This window comes from Rhea americana, unplaced genomic scaffold (genome assembly GCF_003343005.1).
Source record: "Rhea americana isolate MKP2758 unplaced genomic scaffold, rheAme1 scaffold_635, whole genome shotgun sequence".
Lineage (NCBI taxonomy): Eukaryota > Metazoa > Chordata > Aves > Rheiformes > Rheidae > Rhea > Rhea americana.
This window is the reverse complement of record NW_028186796.1, coordinates 14,415-38,153: the sequence shown is the minus strand read 5'-3', so window position 1 is coordinate 38,153 and position 23,739 is coordinate 14,415. Positions and strand designations below refer to the sequence as shown.

Genomic DNA, 23,739 nt, shown 5'->3' with positions numbered 1-23,739 from the left:
GCTCGTTGGACGGCGCCTCGGCACCGCTCGTAGCCCCGCCCAAAGAGAGCGCCTCCCCCGGCGGCAAAAGGGAAGCGCCTGGAGGATGCGGGCATCGATCCCGCTACCTCTCGCATGCTAAGCGAGCGCTCTACCATTTGAGCTAATCCCCCGCCGCGGGGAGAAGGCCGCCGCCGCCGCACTTAGCGCCGCCCCGGGCGCCTCGCGGCGGCTCCGGCCAGCAGCGGGGAACTGCGCTGGTACCGAGCAGCTGGACCGGTACCGAGGGGTTGCTCCGGGACCAAGAGGTTGAACCAGCACCGAGTGGCTGGACCTGGTACTCCGGGAAGGGTCGGATGTACCGAGGGGTTGGACCAGTACTGAGAAGCTGGACCGGTACCGAGGCTTGGACCTGGTATCGAGTGGCTGGACCAGCACTAAGGAGTCATCTGGTATCRAGTGATTGGACTGGTACCAGGGGACTGGACTGGTGCCGAGGGTTGGACCAATACCAAGCAACTGGGCCAGGACTGTGGGACTCAGCTGGCACCGAAGGTTTGGACCCAGCCCAGAGGGAAAGGACCAGTACCGGTGCGCTGGATCGCCCCCAGACACCACCGCCAGCCGCCCCGTTTGGAGGGCCGAGGCGGCTCCAGAGCGAGCGASCCGGGGCGGCGAGGGCCAGGGCCGCCCCGGTGCCGGGGGCAGCCCACCGGGGAAGGAGCCTTTCCGAGTCGCAGTCCTGAACCGCCGGGGAGGGACCCAACACTCCCCCCCCGCAACACACAGCGGAGCACCGAGCGCAGACATCCAAAATCTCCCTTTATTTCTTTGGGAAGAGGCCTGTACAGTTTCGCTAGCGCCCTGGGCGTGCTGCTGGGGCCAGGAGAGCGGCCGGGCTCAGCCCGCGGCGTGCCGGACGCCCGGGGCGGCACCGCCGGGGCCCGAGCGCGGCAGCAGCGCGCAGGACGCAGCCGCGCGCCAGCGCCAACCAGCAGCCCCCATCCCCGGCGAGAAAGAGCCGGGGGCCGCTGGGGCACGGGCAGCAAAACAGGCCCCGGAGCAGCCCCCGTCCAGCCCCGCTCCTGCAATATGGCTTGTGTAGGTGCATCTGCACCCAGTCCCGCTGCCCCAGACGCTTTCTGGTGCCCCAACCCCGGGGGAGGAGGCTGGTGCAGGCAGCTCCCGCCCCGGCAGCCCGACGAAAGGCCCCGGAGCTCCAGGCGGCTCCCGCCGCGCGGGGCCCTCGAGCCCAGCAAAGCAGGCCGKTGAGCGAGCCCTGCCTCGCGGAGGGAGCCCCGGGCAGCGGGGAGGCAGAGCCCAGCACAGCCGGGCTGCCGAGCCCGGGCTCCTGCCCGCAGAGCTGCCGGAGCAGGACGGGCTGGAAGGGCTCCGCGTGGCGGCCGCGGCGCAGCTCGGCCCGCGCCCCTGCGGGGCACCGCTCCCTGCGGCCGACGCTGCCGCGGGGGCCAGGCCAGCTGCAACCCCGAGGCTGCCAGGCGCAAGCCACCTAAGGCAGCCCAAGGAAAGGCCCAGCKCATGCTCCAAGCAGGACAAGCTCTCGCTGCGGGGAAGGGAGGAGGAAGATGTTGCCCTCAGCCTTGGTGCACTGCTCCCCAGCATCCTGCTCCTGCACGGAGCCCCTCGGTGCAAACCACGGGGCGCAGAGCGGCTGGGCAGCTCAGTCTCCAGCAGGGTCTCCCACGGGCGACAGACCTTGCTCCTGCTCTTGTGCACTGAAACTCTTTGGCTGGCAGCATTTGCTCACGGGCCGCTTCTGAGCTAGACGAGCCCGTTGAGGAGCAGCACAGGCCAGAGCGCGCGGGGGAAGCGTGCAGCCCCCGCCTCACCACCCAGGCGGGCGCTCGGGCTGAGCTGGGGTGCTGCTGCTGACCTCTGCGGCCCAAACACACGTGCACAGCCAGCTGCTCTTGCCCAATTTCACAGCATTTTGAGAGCTGCAATGGCAGCCCCTGAGCTCGTAGGGGGTGGATGGGGAGGGGGGGAAGAGACCCAGGCTAGAGCTCTGCTGTAAACAACTGTGACACTGTAAACAATGTTTTTCAGGTACTGAAGTTGCTGCAAGTGGCACATACAGGGGCAGTAAGTGTTTTGTCTTTTGGAGCCTGTTCTTAACAGGAGGTACTGGAGAAACCCAGTAAGAGGCCTGGGAACATCCAGCCACAGAGGGCTGCAGGGACTGGTCAAGTCAATGTGCTTCTGACATATCTTCAATTAGGAACAAAAAGTACATGCACTGATTAAAAGGAAAATCAGTCCGGTTCATTTACCCAGGAYGCTAGCTCCCCAGCAGCTGCCTGAGCAGTGGATGGAGAAAGGGCAGAGTCTGTGCAAGCCTCGGGCAGGCTGATGAGATGTCCGGGTATCAACACCTGATTGTTTGATGTTTCAGGGCAGCAGGGCAGACCCACTTGCAGACAGCAAAGCACAGAACAGTAAGCAGATCACTTACCCCATTGAGACCTAGAGAGAGGAAAGTGGGACAGGAAAAGCCAAAGCTAATTCTCAGGGTGCATAAAACCCAGGCATGTTATCTTCCAGGTAAAAGCCTCCCCTGCGAGCCCTGAGTCCGGCCTSAAGTCCCTGTGTGCATCTCCTTTGTCACCTCTCTACCCCACAGCCAGTGCAAGCTGCACTGGAAACGCACAGCTGAGACACTCCTCCATCATCGGAACATCAGGAAAYGGCTTGACCATGTCCCCGCTTCTCCAGAAAGCAGATTAGTGTCCAGAAATCATAGCCAAAGCCCAGTTTTTGACAGCTATGGTTGTGTTTTGCAGATAAATCCAAGAGGAATAGGTAAAGCTTGTCAGRTGTTCTCTCATGCAGTCCCACGACACTTCTCCACTGGAAAAGCGAGGAGAACAGGTTATATGCATGGAATCCATGGGCTGTGGGGCAGGGCAGACAGACGGGCAGCAGCAGTGAACCCAGCTATGTTAGAAGCCCAGGACAGAGATGCGAGCTGCTGGAGCAKGCAGTGGCAAACTGCTGCAGGGAAACTCTGCCCAGAGGGTGCAGAGAGAGCAGGCATACCAGCAAGATTCCTGAGGCGCTTGCCCTCCAGCCTGGCTTAACCTAATTCTCATGCAGTATCAGCACAAGAGCAGGAGGCAGCAGTGCTGGAACTGCCCCAGCTCCTCCTCCACTTCCAGCAGCTCTTAGAGCAGAGGCTGTTGCACAGCCCATCTCCCAGGGCACAAGCGCATCTGTGTGCTCAGCATGGAGCCAAGCTAGAGCGAGCCCAGCTACCTGAATGGCAGCACATTTGCACAGGGCTGCTCTTAATGGGTGCCAGTAAAATAGTTAAGAAAGCTGACAAATAGCTAGTTAGACTCTTTCTCCCATATCATGCCGTTTCACTGAATCTGTGTGTGAACCCCAAACACTGCAGAGGTAGGTCCCAAATCACCTCTGAAACACCCTGCCTAGGAACATCAGCTCTGCCTTCATGGTCTGTGCCACCTCCTGCCCTCTCCCAGGAAGAAGCATGGAGCTGGTACTGCAACAAGGACAGCATAAGCTCAAAGCCACCATCTCTCTCCCAGCAGTAACAGGAAGGCTGAAGCACAGCTCTCAGAAGCTCACAGATCCGTATGTTCTCAGTCCCCAGCAGGAGTCAGAGACAAAGGAATGAAGAACGCATGGCATTTTATCAGGAGAAAAGCTCAAAGTATTTATGGAGGAAGCAGGTTCTGTGGCAGAGGCACCAATCTGTTCCCCACAATACATGCTTGGCTTTCATCAGGGTATGAGCTCTCTGCAGGACCTGAGGTCAATCACTTCAGCCATGTGGTGCCATGTTCTAATACCTCCTCTGCCAGAGCACTTGTTCAGAGGAGGGTAAAGGCCAGAAACTATCCCCTTAGCCAGCACAGGGAGAGTTCTCACTCCTGCAGCAAGGGAACCAACCCTCTCTGCTCCCTCCCAGTTAAGGGTCACAGCCGGGCCTTGGAGAACATCCCAGAAAGGATCAGAGCAGAACCGAAGTCTGCAGCATACAGAGCTCAAGAATGGCAGTGATGCTCACTTGCAGGAGTCCACACAGTGCTTCCATCCCCGCTCCAGTGCTGCAGCTACATATTCCAGCAGTGGCAGCAGGCAGCTCCTTATGAGGAAGAGTAACAGCTCTTTGACGCACTCCGCAAAGTGCAGCATGGAATCTGGGATCCGAGACTGGAGCTGCAGGTGAGGCAGGGAAAATAGGTTTAGACTTAACACTAACTTCATCTTCAAGAGATGCTTGAGGCATGTGCTTGATTTGGATACAGAATCACAGAATAGTTGAGACTGGCAGGGACCTCTAGAGATCATCTAGTTTAGTACCCTACTCAGGCAGGGTCAGCAGAGCAGGCTGCCCAGGCCTGCATCCAACCAGGTTTGGAATATCTCCAAGGATGGAGAGTCCACAACCTCTCTGTGCAACCTGTTCCAATATTCTACCACCTTCACAGGGACAAGCGTTTTCTTGTGTTCAGCCAGAATTTCTTGCACTTCAGTTTGTGCCTGTTGCCTCCTGTCCTGTCATTGGGCACTACTGAGAAGAGTTGGCCCCATTCTCTCCCCCGCCTCCAGCTCCCAACAGGTGTTCATGCTCCATTAAAATTTGAAACTGTAGTTTGAACCGAGGTAACCACAGGCTGAGGTAACCACAGGGATCRGGGAAATAAAAATATCAGAAAACTGCTATAGAGCTTCTTTCTCACCTAGTACCCTGGCCAGCACGGGTGAGCTCAAGGCCTCTTGTAAGGACAAGAGCAGCTACAGAGATACTGCCTTTCTCTCACCCAGCTTCTTGCTCTCCTGCCTGCAGTGTTGCCATCCAGCATGAAGCCTCAACACAGGTTCTTAAAACAGTCTCCTAAGCCCAAACACAAAGTGGTCATGCAGGCATTTGTCTTTCTCCTGGCAGCTGGAGACAGTGCATTATTCTTACCCATTCAATAAACCAGGGCAGGTTGTCTTTGATCCAAGATAACTGAGAAGMACATTTCTCAGAAAGATACAGAGCTGTCTCGCTGGTCTTTGCCCAAAGCAGCTTCAGATTTGGTTCCAACACGGTTACCACTTGGGAGTAATAAACAGGTACATTCCTCTCCAACCACCTGGAACACAGTAAAGGCTGGGGGCAGTGCCAGCTACCCTAACATTGACAGCAAAGCAACAGGAGTACACATATACCTTGAAACTGCTGTCACAAGCCAAGGATATGGGAAAACTCAAGAGCTGAGCTGAAAAACACTCCCAGAAATATGCAGGGAACACTTTTCAAGCAAAAATGACTCCCTACAGAAATCACTGTGTACTGCATTAACAACTTCTGACATGCTCAGACATAAATGCCTAACTACAAGTGTCACTGACCTGTATCCTTCAAGGGAGTAGTGGGAAACTTTATGCCAGGCTTGCTGTGAGATAGACAGGATGCCAGAAGAATGAAGTATGCGAGCAGAAGAGGAGGCTGGAAGAGAAAAGAGCAATTCCCCAAATAAACCTTTGGCTAGGTCTGTAGGCTTCAAGATCTGCTACACCCACAGCCAGGCCTTGGGGTTCTTGACAGCGTATCAACCCCCAAAAGGCTTCTCTCCATGGTCTTTTGGAGAGATGCCTCAGAACACACTCAGAGCGAGACAAGGTGGTATAGAAACTTCAATGCATGCAGGAAATCTGGGTTATGGTGGCCCCAGGGAAAACATTCCCGACAGTAAAAGGCAGAGCCTTGGAGGAACACTGTCCATACAACTTGTTGTCAGCTTCTCACCCAACATGACTTACATACCCCTCTCCAAAACACATGCAATTCAAATATGGATCTATAGAGGCACATTGTTTAAGAGGAAGTCAGCAGCACAAAGACTCAGGATGAAGGTAAGGGTGTGGAAGGACATCTCTCAAAGTCAGTCACGTATACTCAGGAAAACAGTGAAATTATTATCCTCCAAGGACATTTTATCACATCCCTTCTCTCACAAAGCCACAAGAAAGGCAGTGAAAGCCTTACCCTGGAAAGACCCTTGCGTCCGGACATCATGCATTAGGAAGCCAGCTGCAAAGACCAGGATTACAAGCAGCAGYCGAGACCATGGGAAGCCACGGCCCTTCATCTTGTGCAGCAGGTTCTTAGGGAACAAAAGTAACAGATTCTGTCACATRCAGTAGCTTCTGAGCTGCCTTCCAGAGGCCCAGGGAGGCTCTGGCAGCAATGGAAAACTTCTGAAAGATCATGTTGTTCACAGACGGAAGGATTAATTTTAGGCTCCTCTGCTTYGCCATTTTGGCCCTTATTTTTTCTCTTCTTCCAGCTCCTATCCCGTTTTGTATCCCCCTCTCCCCTCTTTAAACCTGAGCCTAGTGCCAGGCCCCTCCTCCTCCCTCCATTCTGTACAGCTGCACAACCCTTCTCACAGCATGCTGCCTTATTTGCAGGTGCTCTGCAGTGAAAACCCACATTATCTGCTGAGCAGCTGGGAGAATGGACAAGAGCCAGCACCATCTGTCCTAAGCACGTCCTGCAGACACACCCCGRGACTGCTACTGTATACTGCTGCATGCTGCTGCACTTGGGAACTGAGCAACCCTCACACATGCCAGCAAGAAGGAGAGAGACCAGCTGTAACCCCCAGCGCAGAGAAGAAATCCAAATGACAGCTCATACTAGGCACCACCCAGGCCAGCCCTGGGCTTCTCCCACGCAGGAGTTACCTTGCAAGCAGCATCACAGGCTGCTACATCCTGGTCCCTGTTTGGCCCTCTTGCAGCAAGTTCTTCATTAGTTACTTTGAACGAACGAACCGTTTCCTGCAGGGACTGTCGCACCTTGTGGAAATAAAGAATCTCATCACAGACAAAGCAGCGCAGCACCAAGAACCCAGCCCCAGCAGGACCACGTGCCCACAAAACCCCGTTACTGGCAGGGCTTGCAGGAGCTCAACAGGGTGGCTAGTCATCCTGTGACACGCCTGCAGATAAGCCTCCTCCCAGGCCACCCATCTAAGGTGCACTCCCCCCCATCATATTTCATATTCCTGCTGCTGCCCGCTCTGGACAACCACTTACATGCATCCACATGAAGAAGCACACACAGACAAGCCAATTTTGCATGCTCTGCCTCCTCCCAAGCACTGAGCTGTTGGTCAGGACACAGCAAAACAGCACAAGTGCTGGCCCAGCTCACTCACATGCCATGAGCAGCAGCCGCCAGGCAGAACCTGCCATTCCTTTCCTCCAGCAATTGCCCCTGTTCCCTCCCCCACACTTCAGTCCAGCAGAGACCCTTGTAAAGGAAAACTGAAAAATCCACCCTGTGCATGTGCTCTTTAATTACAAGTTTGTTTCTCACAAACCTCAGGGAAGCAGCATGACTTGACCAGGGCTGGTGGCACTCCATACAGGAGTGAAGGACATGGGAAAGCCAGGCAACACTGGCCACAGGGAAGCAGAGGGAGAAGAGCATGGAATGAGGCAGAATTACTCTGGGCTTTGCAGGACAGATCAGGTAGTGCAGATACTTTCAGAGTGCCTCAACAGCTGCAGATCAGACTGATCCAACAGGATAATGCTCCAGAGCAATAGCAATACTGGTATTCCTCTGGAGATGGCTGAACCAAGATGAGTGTTACTTCCCCCAGACATGAAAACGCCAAAGGCCTAATGGGAAACTGAATTTAGAMTATCCAAGTCTCAGCACAGCACTGCTAGGGAAAAGCGCTCTCCTCTTAGCTCAAGAAGCAAATAAAAGCTCTAAAAATGGCCACTTGTGTTGTCCATTTCCAGGATGGGACAAAGTGCTGCCTCTCAAGCCAGTATATACTGGCAGATGCATCTCCTGTGTTAGGGCACTCAGCTGACCTGCCTCCATGCTGCAGCAGCTATGGGCTGGGCACAGACAAATCCCATGTTGGTGCTGCCGTAAAAGGATCTCCAGGAGCCACACATACTTCATCTCCCTGCCCRACATAATTCCTCCTTCTCACAGTTCACTCCTACCTTCTTGCTGCCACTGTCCCAAGACTCCAGTAGATGGTTCAGAAGCAGACTGTGGGACAAAAGAAAATAAAGGGCTCAGTCAACATCTCTGAAACAATTTAACACTCCTGTATACTCCGAAAAGGTGCAAGTGGCCTGCCAGGAGACCAGTCCTGGGTCAAAAATCCAGCAAGGTGGGCAGGCACTGCTTCTGCTCTAAGTATCTCTCCTCCAGTATCCCCCACTTCATCCCTATGAGACTGGCAGCTCCAAGGAGCAACGAGGCTTCTCCATGTTGCTGGCTCCTATCATAAGCTAAATTCTCAAAATCCTAGGTACCACTTGCCTAGTGCAGAAATGCAGTAATCTTCCAGGGAAATCAGCCTGCAAGGAGCCAGGCTGTTTCTGAAGAGGGCCAGTGGCCACGCTGGCTACACCATGCAGCCTGCTTTCTGCTCAGCCACCTGCTCTCAGAGAAGGATACTGTATGAAATGCATTCAAGCAGCAGCATGGTCCAGTTCCAGGGAGCGTGCAGACAAGGTGAGAAGATGATCTGATGGTTATCCATCTACTGCCCCCAGCACACAGGCCCAGCTAGTCAGGCAATAGGTAGTTTCTGATTAGAAACACTCACCAGCTTCCTGAGACCACACTGGCGACAGGCAGACAGAGCAGGTGAAAGCTGTGCATCCTTGCACTTAAGAAACCAACTTGTCTAGCAGCCATGGGCCAAATTTAGACAAGAGAAAGCAGCTGCTTGTCTCCAACAGGTCAGCGGGGAACTTGCTCAGGACAATGGCAAACAGGATGCACATACCCACCTGGACTGAGAGAGGTGCTTGGTGTACAGCTGCCTCCAGACGCTGAAGCTCAGAGGGTCCACACTCAGGCACTGGCTCATGGAGTTCAGAAGCTGGAAAGGAGAGCACACTGTGCATAGCTTTCTAGCAGATCACCCACAGTCCTCTCCCTCAGGGACTCATGTCAACCAAGTTTGGCTCACAGGACATGACATGCCCAGGGCTGTGGGCTAGCATAGTAAAATACCGCCCAAACTTGCCAGTTTGGGATCTCCTCCCAGCCATATGTTAGGATACCAAATGCTCACAGGTCTGACACTTCCAGACCCTGAGTCCACACATCACCTCCGAAAACCTCCCTGCCTGGCTCGCCAGGCACAGCAGGTCCCACCGCAGAGTCTCAGAACAAAACTCAGCTTGCTCCACCACCGCTAATTGCGTGGGAGACACAGGCCATCCACCTCAGCCATCCGAGATGCAGCAAACCGACCTCTGCTCTGAACTGTCCCTAGCCCACTTCTCCCTGCCCCGACTGCCTGTTTAGAACTGCAGCAGCATTCATGCACTCAGCTCCACCAACGCAGCGGTCACCCAAAGCACAAAATCCCCAGYCAACGTCCTCCTTTGTTTCTTTGTCACAGGTGTCTCAAGCTTGAAAGAAGTACATGCATCAGCCTGTGACCTTTCAAGAAGGCCTTTTTCAAAACACTCTTCCCTTGGCATCTGCAGGGCAGCCAAACCCAACCCATCCTTCCTTATGGCCTCAGAGGCGAGTTAGGGTGCAGTTCCATGAGAAGGGATGAGCCCATTTAATGTTCGCTGCTACCAGAATAAAAGGTCCTACTCTCCTCCCTTACCAGGGCTCAACACTTGCTATCGTGCGCTCGTTATGGCACCTGTCCGACTCATCTGCCAGTTCAGCCTCCTAACACAAGACTGCTAAGCGTGCAAGAGAGATGGTCAGTCCTCTGCTGTGCTGGTGAGCTGAGACAGTTCACAGTACAGTCCCATGAAAGCCACAGCTGATGCAGCAGAGATAAATGGACCCCCAAGGAATTTTCTGTGTCATCCTCCCCTCGTGGCCGTTCAAGGGCAGGCACAGCCCTGAGCCAAGCGCAGAGGTGCTCACAGATACGGAGGGTCTCTGCGGCGCCAGCCCGGCTGCGTCGGAGGGAGGCAGCCATACGCCCTATCACCTGTCCTGGGGCTCACCTCTTTTTTCATGTCAGGTGGACAGCTTGGMGTAGCTCGGGAAAGGAAGGAAGGGAAGTAGGTGTGCAGCGTCGTCTCTGGTTTAGCGCCAAACGCCAGTACTTTCAGCCGGGGATACAGCTGCCGTAACTGCTCCTGCAGGCTGAGGAGACAACACATTAAGGCCCCTGAAATTGCAGGCAGCAGTTTCATTCGTGCCCTCTGCACAATTKCTTGGGAGGGGACTGGAACGCAAGGCAGAGCTCATGACAGGCAGAGCAGGCTGTCAAACTGCCTCAGAGCAGGCCACACTGGAACTAAGCATCAGGCTCCTTCCAGACTCCCACACCCTGACCCCTCTGCCTTCACCGTGAACTGTATGAGCAGATCCTACACAGATGAAGAAATCCCAGCCAGTTTTCCTGCAGAGCTCTCAGCCAGCTCAGCATCCCAGGAGGCAGCAGAGGAACTGCCCTTTTAGGGGGCAGCATCCAGCAAGAACCCCCTCTTGCAGAAGCACCTGCTTTCTTGCTGCACTAGGCCCACGGCAAAGAGAACGACCCTGCTTTAGCTAGGCATGCCGGCTGCCACCTGACTCCGCTCCCGCCACCGTCCTGCCAGCAGTCTCACTGACTTGTATCTAGTGTTACTAGAAAGGTCTGACATTCACAACACTGTAGTCATAATTGAATCCTCCCCCAAGCRCAGAATTTCGTAGCTCTGCACACATAAAGAGAGGACCAGAAAGCATTTTTCTTTTTTTTTGGTCTTCTACATACACTTCCCATCCTTTTTCTGCTTCTAGTTTACCAACAGCTCCAAGAACACATAAAGCACTTGCTGAATAATTCCAGGCCTAGTAAGGACACCTCATCTGAGAGCTCTCTCTCATGTTGCAGACACAAGCCTTCCAGCCTCTCCTTTTTCCATCCCTTTGGGCTTTCCTCCCTCACTGTTTCTTCCTGTCTCACCCTTTGCTCTGCACGCTCTTGGTCTCAAAATCTGTTGGAAGCTTCTCCAACTCCTGGTCTGATAGAGCTTCTACTCCTCCTCCGAGCTGGGGAATCCCRCTGCTGCTGCTGGCCTGGCAGAGGAGTACCGTGTTTTCCTTGACAGATACAACTGTACCAGACACCAAAGTCTTCTGCGAAAGAACATTCCCTCCCCTAATCATCTCAGATGCCAGCTGCAAGCGGGAGTGAGCAGCCTTTGGGAGCTCTTTAGCAGGATTAGATTAAGCTGCTACAAAGGTTTCTTTTTTGCTCTCACAGTGCATGTCTGAGGCACATTATTGACTCTGTGAAAAGTGTCCTGTCACCGTCTCAGCTGAGCCCACAGTCAAACAAATTAAGATACTAGTGTTCTCTCCACAGGTCTTAAGACAACTTTGCACACTAAAAAAAAGCATAAAAAAGCCTAAAAAGCATTCTTGCCAGCCATGCTTGCTTCTCCTCACAGTCCATTTCTTAACTTGTTTTAAACATAGGCTAAAAACAAAACGCATGTTTCAGCATCAAGCTCGAGTGCAGCACAGGCCTACCTGGGCGACAATGAGTTGTTGGGCATGAAGGCAAAGTCCAAGAGGGGGAAGAAGTCCTTGGGTCCAATCATACCAAACCCTTTGGTCAGATTTGGGTGCATCCTGCAAAACAGAAACAATTCCCGCAACTTAYGCCCGCTGTGCTGCTGGGCAGACAGTTAAAAGCGCTCCTGAAAACAGTCTACGATGCTGGAAACGGTTTCCCTTCCAGGGCCAGCACCTGCCCTCAAAAAGCAAGATTCTCCCACAAGTCAAAACAGTTTCAATTTAACTGAAAATACTGCTCAGATAAACACAGGTGGTTTCCAGGTACCAAAATTGTCTTCATTTGCTGCTATTTAAAGATATTTTGCATAAAATCAGCATGCACTTTGTTCCCTGGGCTTTAGAGTCAATAACACAGCTGTGGTAGGACTAACATTTCAGAGTCCACACCTCTTTCAGTCTTGGTTTCACCACAACAAGAGGCAGCTGGCTGTCCTGTATTTCAGGGCACACTTGCTGTGACAGAAGTCCCTTGTCAGYTTTGCAAAGGGCCCAACACGAAGTATGGGGTGTGGGAAACTATACTTATAAATGGTGTGGTGACGGAACCAGAAATCCACAACCACGAGTGCTTCGGCCACAGCCTAGAGGATRCCCAAGAGGAGGAAAGCAGCTACTCAGATCAGATCACAGCTATTCTGAAAGCTTCTTCACTCTGCTTTTCCAGGGGCCTGCAGAGCTCAGGTAACACCTCTGCCTTCTCTTTTATGCYTTCAGCTTTCTGCTTCCTCCATTTAACAAGCAGGGCGCACTCTCCCACCATGGGTTTACAGGCAGAATGCTCAGGTTCATGCATTCCTTTTTAGTGACAGGAAGGGAGGCGTTCATACTTGGGTTTAAAGCTAGACAAACAGGTATTAGGTACTCTATTTTTTTTCTGTGAGACTACAGATAACTAGAAGTCTGGCAGGCCTGTGACAGATGACAGCTAAATGAAACTTGATCAAAGAGAAGTGAAGCCTTTTCAACTGATAGAAAACTAATTAAATAAAAGTTCTCCCAGAACTAGCAGGCTCTGTTAAGTTTGGTTCAAAAAGCTTCYATGAAATCCTCTGATAAATATCAACCAAATGCAAATGCAGCATTTTTGGTTCCCAAACAGGGAGGAAAAAGAAAAAAAAGAAAGAAACCCACCACACTCAATCTCTAGGACTTCCCAGCTCTTCAGGAGATACCCCCCATCTCCACTTTTGTGGTATCTGCTACATCGCCATACCTAAACCCCTCCAGTAACAGTGCACTGTTTCTCCATCGGTTACCTATGCTGCGTGACCCACAACTTCCTTTGATCCTGGATGCTGGAGCTGCCACTATAACGTTCAGCTCCTTTATACAGTCTTGGAGGCTGCAGCACCAGACACAGCGGTAAGGCTCACCTGTGCCAAGACTGACAGAACCTGCTTTCCCCAATCTGCAGTCAAACACTACCTTGATCTTACTTTCAAGGGAAAATTCAACTATTTCAGCACAGCTGACACTCTGCCAGCATCTGACCCTGTGGCTGGAAACCTCAGTGCACTGGTTCAATCTAACAGTGCCACGCCGGCAACGGAAATGCCCCTGGAGCTCTGTCTAGGTGCCAGCCTTCTCTCTGGGATCCAAACCGCTGGAATGGATCGCTCCCAGACTAGTTGGGGCAAGCAAAGACATATCTGCACCCAGGAGAAGCCTGTTTCTTCAGTGCAACAAGACAGAACATACAAGTGGCATGGGTCCTATACCAAGGGACACGGTCAAGGATGCAAAGCCTTCGCACGTGTGGAGTGTTGAACTTGGTGCTTCCACAGCCACTTGATAACAAGTTGCAGCATTAAATCACTTCTGTCCCACTCTCCCAGCTACTGCAGGAGCCAAGCATGSCTGTTCTGAACTTCCAGCAGATGGACAACCCTCACAGCCATTTGACTCTCTCAGAAAGATCACAGGAGACAGCTGAGGATGGATTCTGCTCCTAATGTACTGCAGACTGTTGGCCTTCTCATTTTAGGAAAGGGATGAGCATCAGCAGAGAGAAAACCTCTGTAGAAAACCAATGTTTCACAGAAACATTTGAGAGCCACCAGCAACAAAGTCAAGATTAGACACTGTTAGTAGGCACTACTGGTCCTGTTTGGACACCCACTACAACAGGGAACTGGAAAATTTAAGACATAAGCTAACCTTTATTGCAAGTCTATGCATTGCAGATCTTCCAGTGCTGAGCCCCCGAAACCTTCTGGGAGTACACATACCAGCTTGCTCACGTTCTTCCATATATCTGCGTGCCCTCACTCAAGTTTTTTCCACACGCAGAATGCAGACACAGAGAACACCAACAATCTGGGCTTTACTCTTAACAAAGATACTCTGATAACACTGAACTGCAACTCACGTCAGCAGTCGGTCCAGGTAGGCAACAGCATACGGGGAGAGAGACTTGATTCCAAGCACTGGAAGCATAACACCGAGCCACACTGCAGAAGAGAGGAAGCTGTCAGACAGTACTAGGAGGAGCGTACCTCTGTGTACYAGGAAGCAGTGAGAGCTCCACTTCATAAACATGAACACTCCTCAGGTCCTCAAGCAGTGACTGAAATGTAGAGGAACACTCAAGTGCCAAAACTGCGTTTATATTTAAATCCAAAACAAACCCCCTACTCTATTTGTCCCTACTCAAAACATCTGGCAGGTAACCAGGCACGAAGATCCCTCAGAAATGGTTACAGCACAGCTGAGCAACCTCAGATGCTTTCAGAGGAACAGTAGTGCAAACAAGCTCCACATCTTGGCCAGGTCAAACAGCTCTTGCTGAGATTTAGTGATTCTCTACTGTCTCAGTAAGGTAAAGATGTTGTCTAGAGATTAGACAAATTAAGGTTAGTTTTTGTCTTTGTAGAAAATCCATTAGCACTTGGCAGGAGATCTGAACTTACTCTTTCTGTAAACAACATACTTGATACATCTCAAACTGCCATGAAACTAAGCCATTTCACACAGATGTCACCATTCTAAATGTTGACTTTTCAACATCTATAAATACAGGTCAATACAAATCATCCTCCCTTCTGCAATGGTAACTAATATTTAACATAAATGGCTAAGAACTGAAGGTAAAAACAAGGGCGGTTATAAGGACTAGATAATAAGAGCCACTAATGTCACATATCTTCTACYGCTATGCCAAGAAGCAAGCTTCCTAAATCCCAGCCTTTATCTCAAATGCTAGGGCACCAGTTATTTTGTTCTCAAAGAAGTACCTAACAAGTTGTATATGACAGTTTCAAAGACAACTTAATTTTGAAATGTCACCTGAGACCTGTCTGTACACATCTCCCCTAGGATCTCTGCCATGCACTGCATCAGCATCTGGCTTTTGTACTTTCAACAGTAGGATGACGTGGTTTTAGGCAGATCAAACACTCAACCAATAAAGTCAGAGGAAGTCAAGGTGCACACAAGTATGACTGAGACCTGCCCTTGCTACCTCCAATCATCAATYGTTTCCAAGCACAGGGAAGAGCACTGGCACAGGTTGCCCAGAGAGGTTGTGGAGTCTCCTTCTCTGGAGAYMTTCAAGGCCTGCCTGGATGCAACCCTGTCTACCATGCTCTARGTGACCGTGCTGAGTGGGGAGGTTGGACTAGATGATCTCCAGAAGTCCCTTCCAACCTTACTGATTCTATGAAATGGGAAACTGATTCTTCCGAGCACTACTCCCAGCCCATCAGCTCTGAAGCTCTCACCTTTCAGGCCTTCAGTGAGGTCTGTGAATCCAGCTTGTCCCAGAGCCCACAGGATCGTAAGGCATTTTGTTGGYCTGTTCTGGTGGGACCGTAACACCTCCAAGTACTGAGATGAAAACCAGAAGTTAATTCAAAAGAASTTCAGTTTGTCTCATCTCATTGTTTCAACCAATAAGAGACCCAGTGGTGTTCATCACCTCTACAGTAGCTCAAAGGGCTGCCACCAAAGGACTGAAGTGGCTCTACAAAGCTTTCAGCTTCAGCCAGGATTGCAAGGTGCAGCCTGTCAGAGCCCAGGGAGCCTCACAGAGGTGGAGCTTTGTGTGCTCTGTCACTGCTAAGGAAGGACATCTTAACAACCAGGAAAGCCCTCATAACATTGACCAGAAGTTGTGTTAGCCCACAGCATACTGAACTGAAAACTGCAATAGTCTGGAGAAGCAGAGTTTCTGACACCAAGTAGTGGTGGATAACATTAAAGTTGCATTAAACACATGCTCAGCTGCTTGCTTTGAAGGAGTGTGACACCAAGAACTTTCATTCTTGTCCCATCACTGCCTAGCAGCTGCATGCTGAGCTTCCTCCCTGCTCCCTGAGAATGCACAGCGCATGTGATGTGGAGAGGGAGCACAAGCTTTGAACATGATCAAAGGGTGAACACAGTAGAACGACAACATTAACAGTGGCTTCAACTTMTCTGGGGAGGAAAGGAGGCACTGATTCCTTTTGGATAGGCTACAAGCACATTAAAAGCATGAAATGTTTGTATGTAGGACAAGAACTTTTAATTAACTGAAACTGATTGTTCATGGCCTGACTATGAGACACGCGTGGCCATTCTGAACGTTCAGCAGGATCTTCGGGGAGGAAAGAGGARGAACACTGCCAGGTTTTACTACAACATCAAAAGTAGTCCACTCTCAGACTCAGTGAAAACAAATACATTCAGCTCACCTTGCCCAAGTTCATCGTTGCAATTTTAGGCCGGTCCAGCAGCACTGCCTGAATGCAGATCCTGTAACCGTGCAAAGACTCCCCTGAAACAYAGCACAAAAGGGGTATTCTCAAGCCCCAGCAGTTCATGGACATATTTTGAAACATCTCCCTTCGCTTTGGATGATCCCCTTTGCCTACAAGTCTGCCCTGCTCATTAGCTAGTGAACYCCAGACTCTAGTCTCACCAAAGAGGTTTGGGTTCTGCTCCCTCCATTTTCCTCCCTGTCCTACTCTCCATTCTCCTTCCAACCAGCCTCCTACTCAGGACATCACCACTGCAGGGCTCCCACCCCACAGAAACCCCACAGTCCCCCGAAACACTGCCAGCAGCTTCCTAAAGGAAAGGCCTCTGGCTCAGCTCCACTCCATAGAGGCTATTGGTCAACAGGTAAGCACAGTCACAGCCACAAGTCTGGGAACTTCCTAGGGCTAACTTCACCCTTGTTTGCATCCAAACGAACAAGGGTTAAGAGGACAGCAGTGGACTCCGAACCCCTCTCAACCCCTTCCTGCTACACTGCGTGCAGAGGGCAGCACAGCTTAGCTTCGAAAGTGGCTGCTACCACCTGAAGGGTCTGACCTGCTCTCCAGCATGCAGTTCTGATGCTTACATTACCCTGCTCTGGAACAGGTTCAATTTTTATGCCAAGTTAGCCAGCAGAATTGGTCTACCGTGCAGCCAGACAAACACGAGAACCAATGCAAGGAGAGCAGAGGCATGTGGTTGCAGGGCAAGGCTGCAGCAGTGGTCATATGTTGGCCATGGCCATAGCCTTAACTAAACCTTAAGGTGCTGCACTACACAGACTAAATCCTGATGGAGTGACCTCAGATGAAAGCAAAGGATCTTTTGGAATTAAACACGAGTGCAAGTCTCACAGCAAAGCAATTCCTCAGCTATTTGCTAAAACATTATTTTGTGCTATTCTTATCCTTCAGTTTTCATCAATCAGTTCTTTTTTGTGAGAGAAGCAAATTGCACCCACGGCCACAGATCTGCAATACACAGCACCCCAAAACAAAAATCCAAAGAGTTTCTATTTCCTTTCTAACAGCTGGGCTTTGTCTAGCTCTGCTATACAACACACCTCCTCACAATTGCACTTACAACTGTTCAGGAAGCCACACTGTAAACTGAATCAGGAATTTGACCCAGATTGAAAAATGTTTTTGCCACCCACAAGCAGTTGGGTTAGCACAACAGAAGGCAGGATTCGGCAGCCAGATGAAGGCAGTTCTGAAACAAGCATCGCACCAGACACCTTGTATCACGGAAACACGGCCTCAGGAGCCATCAGCAGCGCTGGGTTTTGAGAAACCAAGTCAGGAACAATCAAGGTGTTTAGCAAACCACGCAGTGTAGTGACACTTTGGGACTATGAGGACAGGCGGTAGCTGGATGCTACCCTTAAAGCAACCAGCAACTAACTGCTTAACAGTGGTGGTACTGAACATGATATTTTTGTATTTTGTATTTTACGCTCCGCTGAAAGAAATAGGCCATCACCCTCATTCAGGATGCTACTTCTGGCTGCCTGAAGAGCCAGGAAATGTGGTCAGGTGCACGTATATTCCATTCGCAAAGAGGGCAAGAAACACTCTCCCCTCTCCTGGTATGAAAGCTCACATTGGGAATCCTCAGTTCACAGGGAACACAGCAACGAATTAGCAGTTAAAGTTTCACAGGGTCAAAAGATCCCATTTCAAAAGCTGTAGCAAAACACGCACCAAAGTGACAGCCTTCAGCAAGGCGTTTTCCCCCACGTAATCTTCACTCTGYGACTCTCTCCCTGACAGAGTCGTACAGGGCTCCTGCCTCACATCCAGCCATGGCCTACTCTGGTTCTTTCAGGTCTGAGCACTCGGTCTGAAACCCAGCAGTCTGAGAAGCAATGTTTTTCATCGTATTGATAAGTCCCTCCGGCAGGAACAGCTCCTGCACAGAACAAGTTCCTCATTTCATGTTCTACGCAGAGGAATTTCGAAGAGCTTTTAAAAATCAAACTACAAGCAGTAAAAAATTCTTATAGCCACAAAATCTTCCTCCCACCAGACTCCCACATAAAATAACCTCTTGCACTTGCAGGGTCTAATATGCACTCTCTAATACCCTTATAYTTATGTTCACTGTGCTCTTACCTGGAGTTTTGTCCAACTCCTGTAGCATTGTATAAATACAGTGATCGAAGAAGAGCTCCAGCACACTGGAGGATCTTCCCAGCAGGGATTTGATGATATTCTTCAGCTCTTTGTTCACGAGACAGTAAGGATAATCTGAAGCCAACACAATAGTACAAAGGAATTCAGTGAGCACCAATTAACGAAACTATCAGCTGCAGCTACAATACTTGCCTAGCAGGTAAGAAACAGTCTGCAGAGAAGCGCTTAGCTTTCATACACCAAACGATCAACAAGCAACTTTCCTCAGTTTTTCTGCATTAGGTGTGTTTAATTTGGCAATAAATGATTGCTTTTTGTTAAATGTTAATACCACTGGATGTGCACAYGATTTGAAAAAATATTATGCTGTACTATCCACTGTCATCTCAGCAACAAGTGCTCTCAAAGRGTCCAACAGACAATGTATAAAAGCAAGAGTATCTCTTAAAGATGAGTGTGGATACTTGTGAAYAGCTTCCTGAATTTCAGAATACAAGTTACATATTCTCATGGAGAAGGCATGACTACGGAAAGGCTCTATTTTACTAACTCTATAAGCTGCAAGGCACTTCTATGGGCCTTTGCAAACAAAGAAAACCCAAATTACAGTGACATTGCTAAATAACCAAACTTTAAGTAAATTTGTAGAGTAAATAACACAGTAGTGTGCTCTATTCTCGAGTTACCTAAACATCTACTAAAGATGGTTTTTGCAGAAAAAAAAAGGTCTATAAAAAAAAAAGCAAAGAAAACTTCAAACATCTYAATTTGCAGGGAACATGCACAGACTGTGGGACAGGCTGGACCCGATTCATCTCCGATGTGGACAGAAGACTTYTCTCACATTCCAGTTACTGTTTTGGTCGTGTCCACTCCGATGCTTCTGAAAACTGTCCCTTAAGCAAGCTGTCCTTTAACCTTTACCCTTGAAAAATCTGCACAAAGTCAGTCTTGCAACAAGTGAGCCAAAATGATTCATGCAGCACCTAACTCCAACTCTTCCCTCTAGAACCAACATCTGCTTGGAGGGACAAAAGAACTAGAGCAGGAATAGGGCTGCTTCTCCTCTGGGTGCTGTGTCCTGAGCTGCCTCCCAGCTCCCGGCTTTTCCTTTGAGCTGGCTATCACGTGGCCAGGCAGGCTGGCTTGTTTTTAAGCACCGGACTGAGCTGTCTCTTCTGCACAGAAATAGCAGCTCTGTGTGCACCACAGCCTCCATCATTCCCACTGCAGGCATGAGAGGACTCATCCAAGGCTAAGTTACAGGTGCACTTTTGCCAGAACAGATACAGTTCACACATCTTTACAAAGCGTGAGGCTGCTGTTTTTTCCTCAAAGCTTCCCRTCACCCTCACGTTCTGGCTGGCAGAATGGTATGCTTTTCACCGAGTCGAGGGCAGCAGGAAGATAAAGCCCCTGSAGAGCTCAAGCCCTTCTCCCCCACGCCGCATTAGCTTCACAAAATTTATTACAGCACCACACACAAGTTGAGCACAGTAATTCATGTGAGAGTTTGCTGTGTTTTCCCCACCGCCAGCCCAGAATACTTAGGTGTTACAAGCCTGACAGCACAGCGTGTTAAACATCACTGACCATGAGTGTGCTGACTGAGCATGGGATCACTCTTAGGGGCCTGCAGCTTATAGTTGAGATAGCCAGCCAGGTCTTTAACCCAGACAGATGGGTTCTCGGGAAACATGTTCTGGCTTTTATCCAGCTCCTTCTGAAGATCTGCCAGATCAAGCTGTAAATGATATAAAAGCATTACATTATATAAATTCAAACTGAGGAGCTCAGAACTGATCAAAAAGCATGAAAAAAAAACCAAAATCAACTTCAGCTCATAAAGAACTATTGAGTAAAGACACAGACATCCCAGATTTTCACTCTGAGAACCTTGCTCTTCCCWTACAGAAAACACCAACTCCCTGGTGCCATACCTTTCAGCACCTCTTCCCTAATCCACCACGYTATTAATACAAACAGTAGCAGTTGTATTGAAACACTATTTAATTTTATACTYGAAACAGTTAAGTTTCCTCCAGATTAATACAGACTACTACTGAGGAACAAGAAAAAAAAAGTATGTAGAAAGTTGCTTTTACCCAGGACTGAAAATAAGGCTGTAGAAAGCCCCCCAAAACAACAGAAAAAAAATTAAAAGAAAGCTCTATCTTGCACTTTCATAGACATCAAAAATATACTCTTCTCATTGCTCAGATCCGCTCAGTCTGGCTTTGATGCATCTGGGAAGCAATGTTCATTGTTTTACATTCCACTCTCCTGCTGGCATTGCCAAACCAACTGGAGGAGTCACGCAGAGCCTGCTGTTCTTCATTTCTCTGTGCCATGTATTGAGYTTCACCTACAGATCAACTGGTTCAATGCCAAGCTACATAAGTGGCCAAGGAACACAAGTGGTGTCACCAAAGGCAGACTCTAGACGGGAGACAGCACAAGGCTGTATTTRGTGTAGACCTGCCCACCATTACACCCAGCTGTACACCCAGTTTGTATCTGCACTTCGGGGCAACTTTGCACCCAGAGTCCTAAAAGGAGAAAAAGGCCAATAGTGACAAGAGCAACTTAATTATCAACTCATGATCAGCAAACTATGAGTACGTACAGCACGTTCACATCCTGTCACCTTCCCTCTTCCGTGTTATTAGTCATGAAAGACGATAAGCATATGTACTTTTGAAGTCAAATTACCTGCAAGTTTGCAGGGCCAGATACCACATCTTAATTTCAAGGAGTTTAGAAGATACAATAGGCCTAACGGCTCTTCAAAGTTTTGCACAAAGTCTGAGACTTGTTTTCTGTAAGTAGTAAATTACAGTTCTAGCATATTACCAGATTTGAGTTGGTTATCCTCCCACTACCTTTTTATTTAAGCAAACATTCTGAAAGCAGGAACAGAAAAATAAATAGCTGCYACTACATCAAAAAAATGAAACCATCAGTGAAGCTGACGTGGTAAAAGTCACACAATAGCACTTGTCACTGCTGAGCTGTGCAAAGCAAAGCCATAGGGCAGTAATGCTTTCCAGCTCAAGGCCACTCTGACTGAAGGATGTTTTCCACGACACACAGAAATAACATATTCATTTCACRCTGATTCGCTTCTATAGGTTATAACTGCATGCATCTAATTGCGTCAACGTAATCCAAGCTGATACGAGAGCAAACATCTACCCCTTTTAGCAGGGAAGGGGATCAGAGACACATCAGAACACAAGTCATGAGCAAGACACAAGCACTGGGGTTAAAGCAAAGGAACTGAACGGCACAGGTGGACAGACAGCTGCTGCAGGAGACCGTCACCAGGCAGCTGCTTTCCCTGGGAGGTGTGTTAACATAAGGGACTCAGCTTGAGGTTTGTTTTTAAAACCAATCTGTGCTCAGAAGCCATGAAAACAGAGAAGGGATGAGGACAAACGAGTTTTACAGATTCATTTAACATGCAGAGAACAAGAGCTGCAGAAATTTCTTCCAGAGGAACTCAGCAAGAAAGACAAGGAGAACATTTGCACTAGCAATGCTTTCTCAGGATTCCTCCTAGGCAGTAGACAGAGAGGAGATGAAGAAACCAACCAGAAATTCCCTTCCAGCCATCTACTGGCGTACTGCTTCCTGCCTAAAGTAAAAGTATAACCTAAAGCATAAGATAGAAAAATCTCTCAGACCAGCCACGCATGGTTTGCCAAAGCACYAAGTACCATCTGTTCTGCTCCCACAGCAAGACCACTTTGAGTTTTAATCAGAGCTAAGTAGTACTTTTCCCTGGGGGAAGGCTGGGCACACTTAAATCAACCTAGTGAACTCCCAGACTCAAAGAGGCTCCGGTGTGGGAGTTTCTTTTCTCCTCCCAAGACATGATAAACTTTTGTATTAAGACCGAGGAGAAACAGGGCACCGTGTCCTTTGCGCCACTCCCTTCAACTGGAATTAATAATAATGTTCTGAGACTCTCATTCACAAAGCAGCAAAGAATACAGGTTCCCCGAATGCCAGCCCGGCTCAGCGAAGRCTACGAAACAAAGGCATTTGAAACTTCAACTCTGCCATGTTAACGCAGGTCAGGAGCAGCCTAAGCACCCTCGAATCCGTGCCACTGCAAGAACAGGGTCGGTTACAGAGGAGCAGCACGCAGCGCGCCCAGGCCTGCTGGGCACGCTCACCGCTTTCAGAGCTTCCTCCAGCGTTCGGAATTTGCCTTGCTTGAGCCCRGCATCACTTGCTGATGACTTCTTCGCACTCTTCCCTGCGTTATGTTTCCTGTGCTGCTGCTCAGGTGCAGAAGCAGGAGGGACCTGCTCTTTGTTCTGCTTCTTCACAGTCTTCTCAAACCCCAACTCAAAGATCGTGTCTGAGGTAGCAATTGGAGCTAAAAACAAGGGAAAACAAAAGAAAGTGACCCAGAGAGACTGAGTATTTCAATATGCACCAAAAAAACCCCAGTAGACTAGCAAAACRCTCGTGCATAACAGAAATCTGACAATAAGCACAGAGCATAGTCCCTGCCAAACTTGTGCAAGGGGCAGCTGCACAAACGAGTTACAACATCGTGTTCAGCTTTTAGGAAAGTTACCAAACTTCACACAAAAAACAATTTCAAACCCCAGTGCTACGAGGAACCACTCTGACCCCCAAACAGTCCCTGTCCAGGCCTCGTCACGGAGATGGGGCAAGAAAGCCAGGAAGCAGCACAGCGAATRGAACCGCAGGGCGCTGCCGTGGGGTAACGCAGCAGAGCGCAGCCGAGACCGTGGGCCCGGGGGACGCACCGCGCCCACCCCGGGGGGCTCACCCTGCTGCGGCCCCCACTGCAGCACCCAGCCCAAGGCCACTCGCGACCCTGCCAGCCCCACGCGGGCCTTCCCTGGGGCTGCCCCTTGCTTCCCCCTGCAAAGGGAGGGGGGGGAAGACCCCAGGATGCCTCCACGGACCCTTCCCTGAGCTGCTGCTTCGCCCCACGGGACCTCTCTAGCCCCTCTTAGACCCTCCCCAGAGCCGCCCCACAGGTGAACRCACCAGCCCAACGTGGGCCCTCCCCAGAGCTGCCACTCCTGCCCACGCGAGACCCCACTGGCCCCACGCAGACCCTCCATGGAGCTGCCGATGCTCCCCGATGCGAGACCGCGCAAGCCCCACACCGAGCCACCACCTGCCCTCACAAACCCTCCACGGAGCCGCCCCCACGCGTGAACGCACCGGCTCCACGTGGGGCCTCCCCAGAGCTGCCCCCACGTGAGACTCCCCCCGCCAGCTTCACGCAGGCCTTGTCCGGCGCTGCCGCCTCGAATCCCCCCGCCCACA

General features: G+C 50.4%; 2 protein-coding genes and 1 non-coding gene across 3 annotated transcripts in view; all 3 read right to left on the bottom strand.

Annotated features, from left to right (window-relative positions):
• The window catches only part of AGBL5 (AGBL carboxypeptidase 5), a 29,134-nt gene extending 26,438 nt beyond the window's left edge, over window positions 1-2,696 (bottom strand). The window contains exons 1-2 of the mRNA XM_085320431.1: window positions 2,648-2,696; window positions 2,453-2,463 (exon numbers count right to left, since the gene is read on the bottom strand). Coding sequence (XP_085176557.1) covers window positions 2,453-2,463; window positions 2,648-2,696 — 60 coding nt within the window. The remainder of the gene's footprint in view (window positions 1-2,452; window positions 2,464-2,647) is intronic.
• TRNAA-AGC (transfer RNA alanine (anticodon AGC)) lies at window positions 80-152 on the bottom strand. The gene has a single exon. It is a non-coding gene; the product is annotated as a tRNA-Ala (tRNA).
• Window positions 789-23,739, bottom strand: part of TMEM214 (transmembrane protein 214) — a 26,593-nt gene continuing 3,642 nt past the window's right edge. Inside the window, exons 2-18 of the mRNA XM_085320430.1 lie at window positions 23,231-23,325; window positions 22,602-22,807; window positions 20,014-20,164; window positions 18,400-18,534; window positions 16,219-16,301; window positions 15,265-15,370; window positions 13,914-13,995; window positions 11,498-11,599; window positions 9,979-10,120; window positions 8,788-8,879; window positions 7,987-8,035; window positions 6,703-6,816; window positions 6,002-6,119; window positions 5,365-5,461; window positions 4,937-5,105; window positions 4,031-4,182; window positions 789-2,847 (exon numbers count right to left, since the gene is read on the bottom strand). Coding sequence (XP_085176556.1) covers window positions 2,721-2,847; window positions 4,031-4,182; window positions 4,937-5,105; window positions 5,365-5,461; window positions 6,002-6,119; window positions 6,703-6,816; window positions 7,987-8,035; window positions 8,788-8,879; window positions 9,979-10,120; window positions 11,498-11,599; window positions 13,914-13,995; window positions 15,265-15,370; window positions 16,219-16,301; window positions 18,400-18,534; window positions 20,014-20,164; window positions 22,602-22,807; window positions 23,231-23,325 — 2,020 coding nt within the window. The 3' untranslated portion in view covers window positions 789-2,720. The remainder of the gene's footprint in view (window positions 2,848-4,030; window positions 4,183-4,936; window positions 5,106-5,364; window positions 5,462-6,001; window positions 6,120-6,702; window positions 6,817-7,986; window positions 8,036-8,787; window positions 8,880-9,978; window positions 10,121-11,497; window positions 11,600-13,913; window positions 13,996-15,264; window positions 15,371-16,218; window positions 16,302-18,399; window positions 18,535-20,013; window positions 20,165-22,601; window positions 22,808-23,230; window positions 23,326-23,739) is intronic.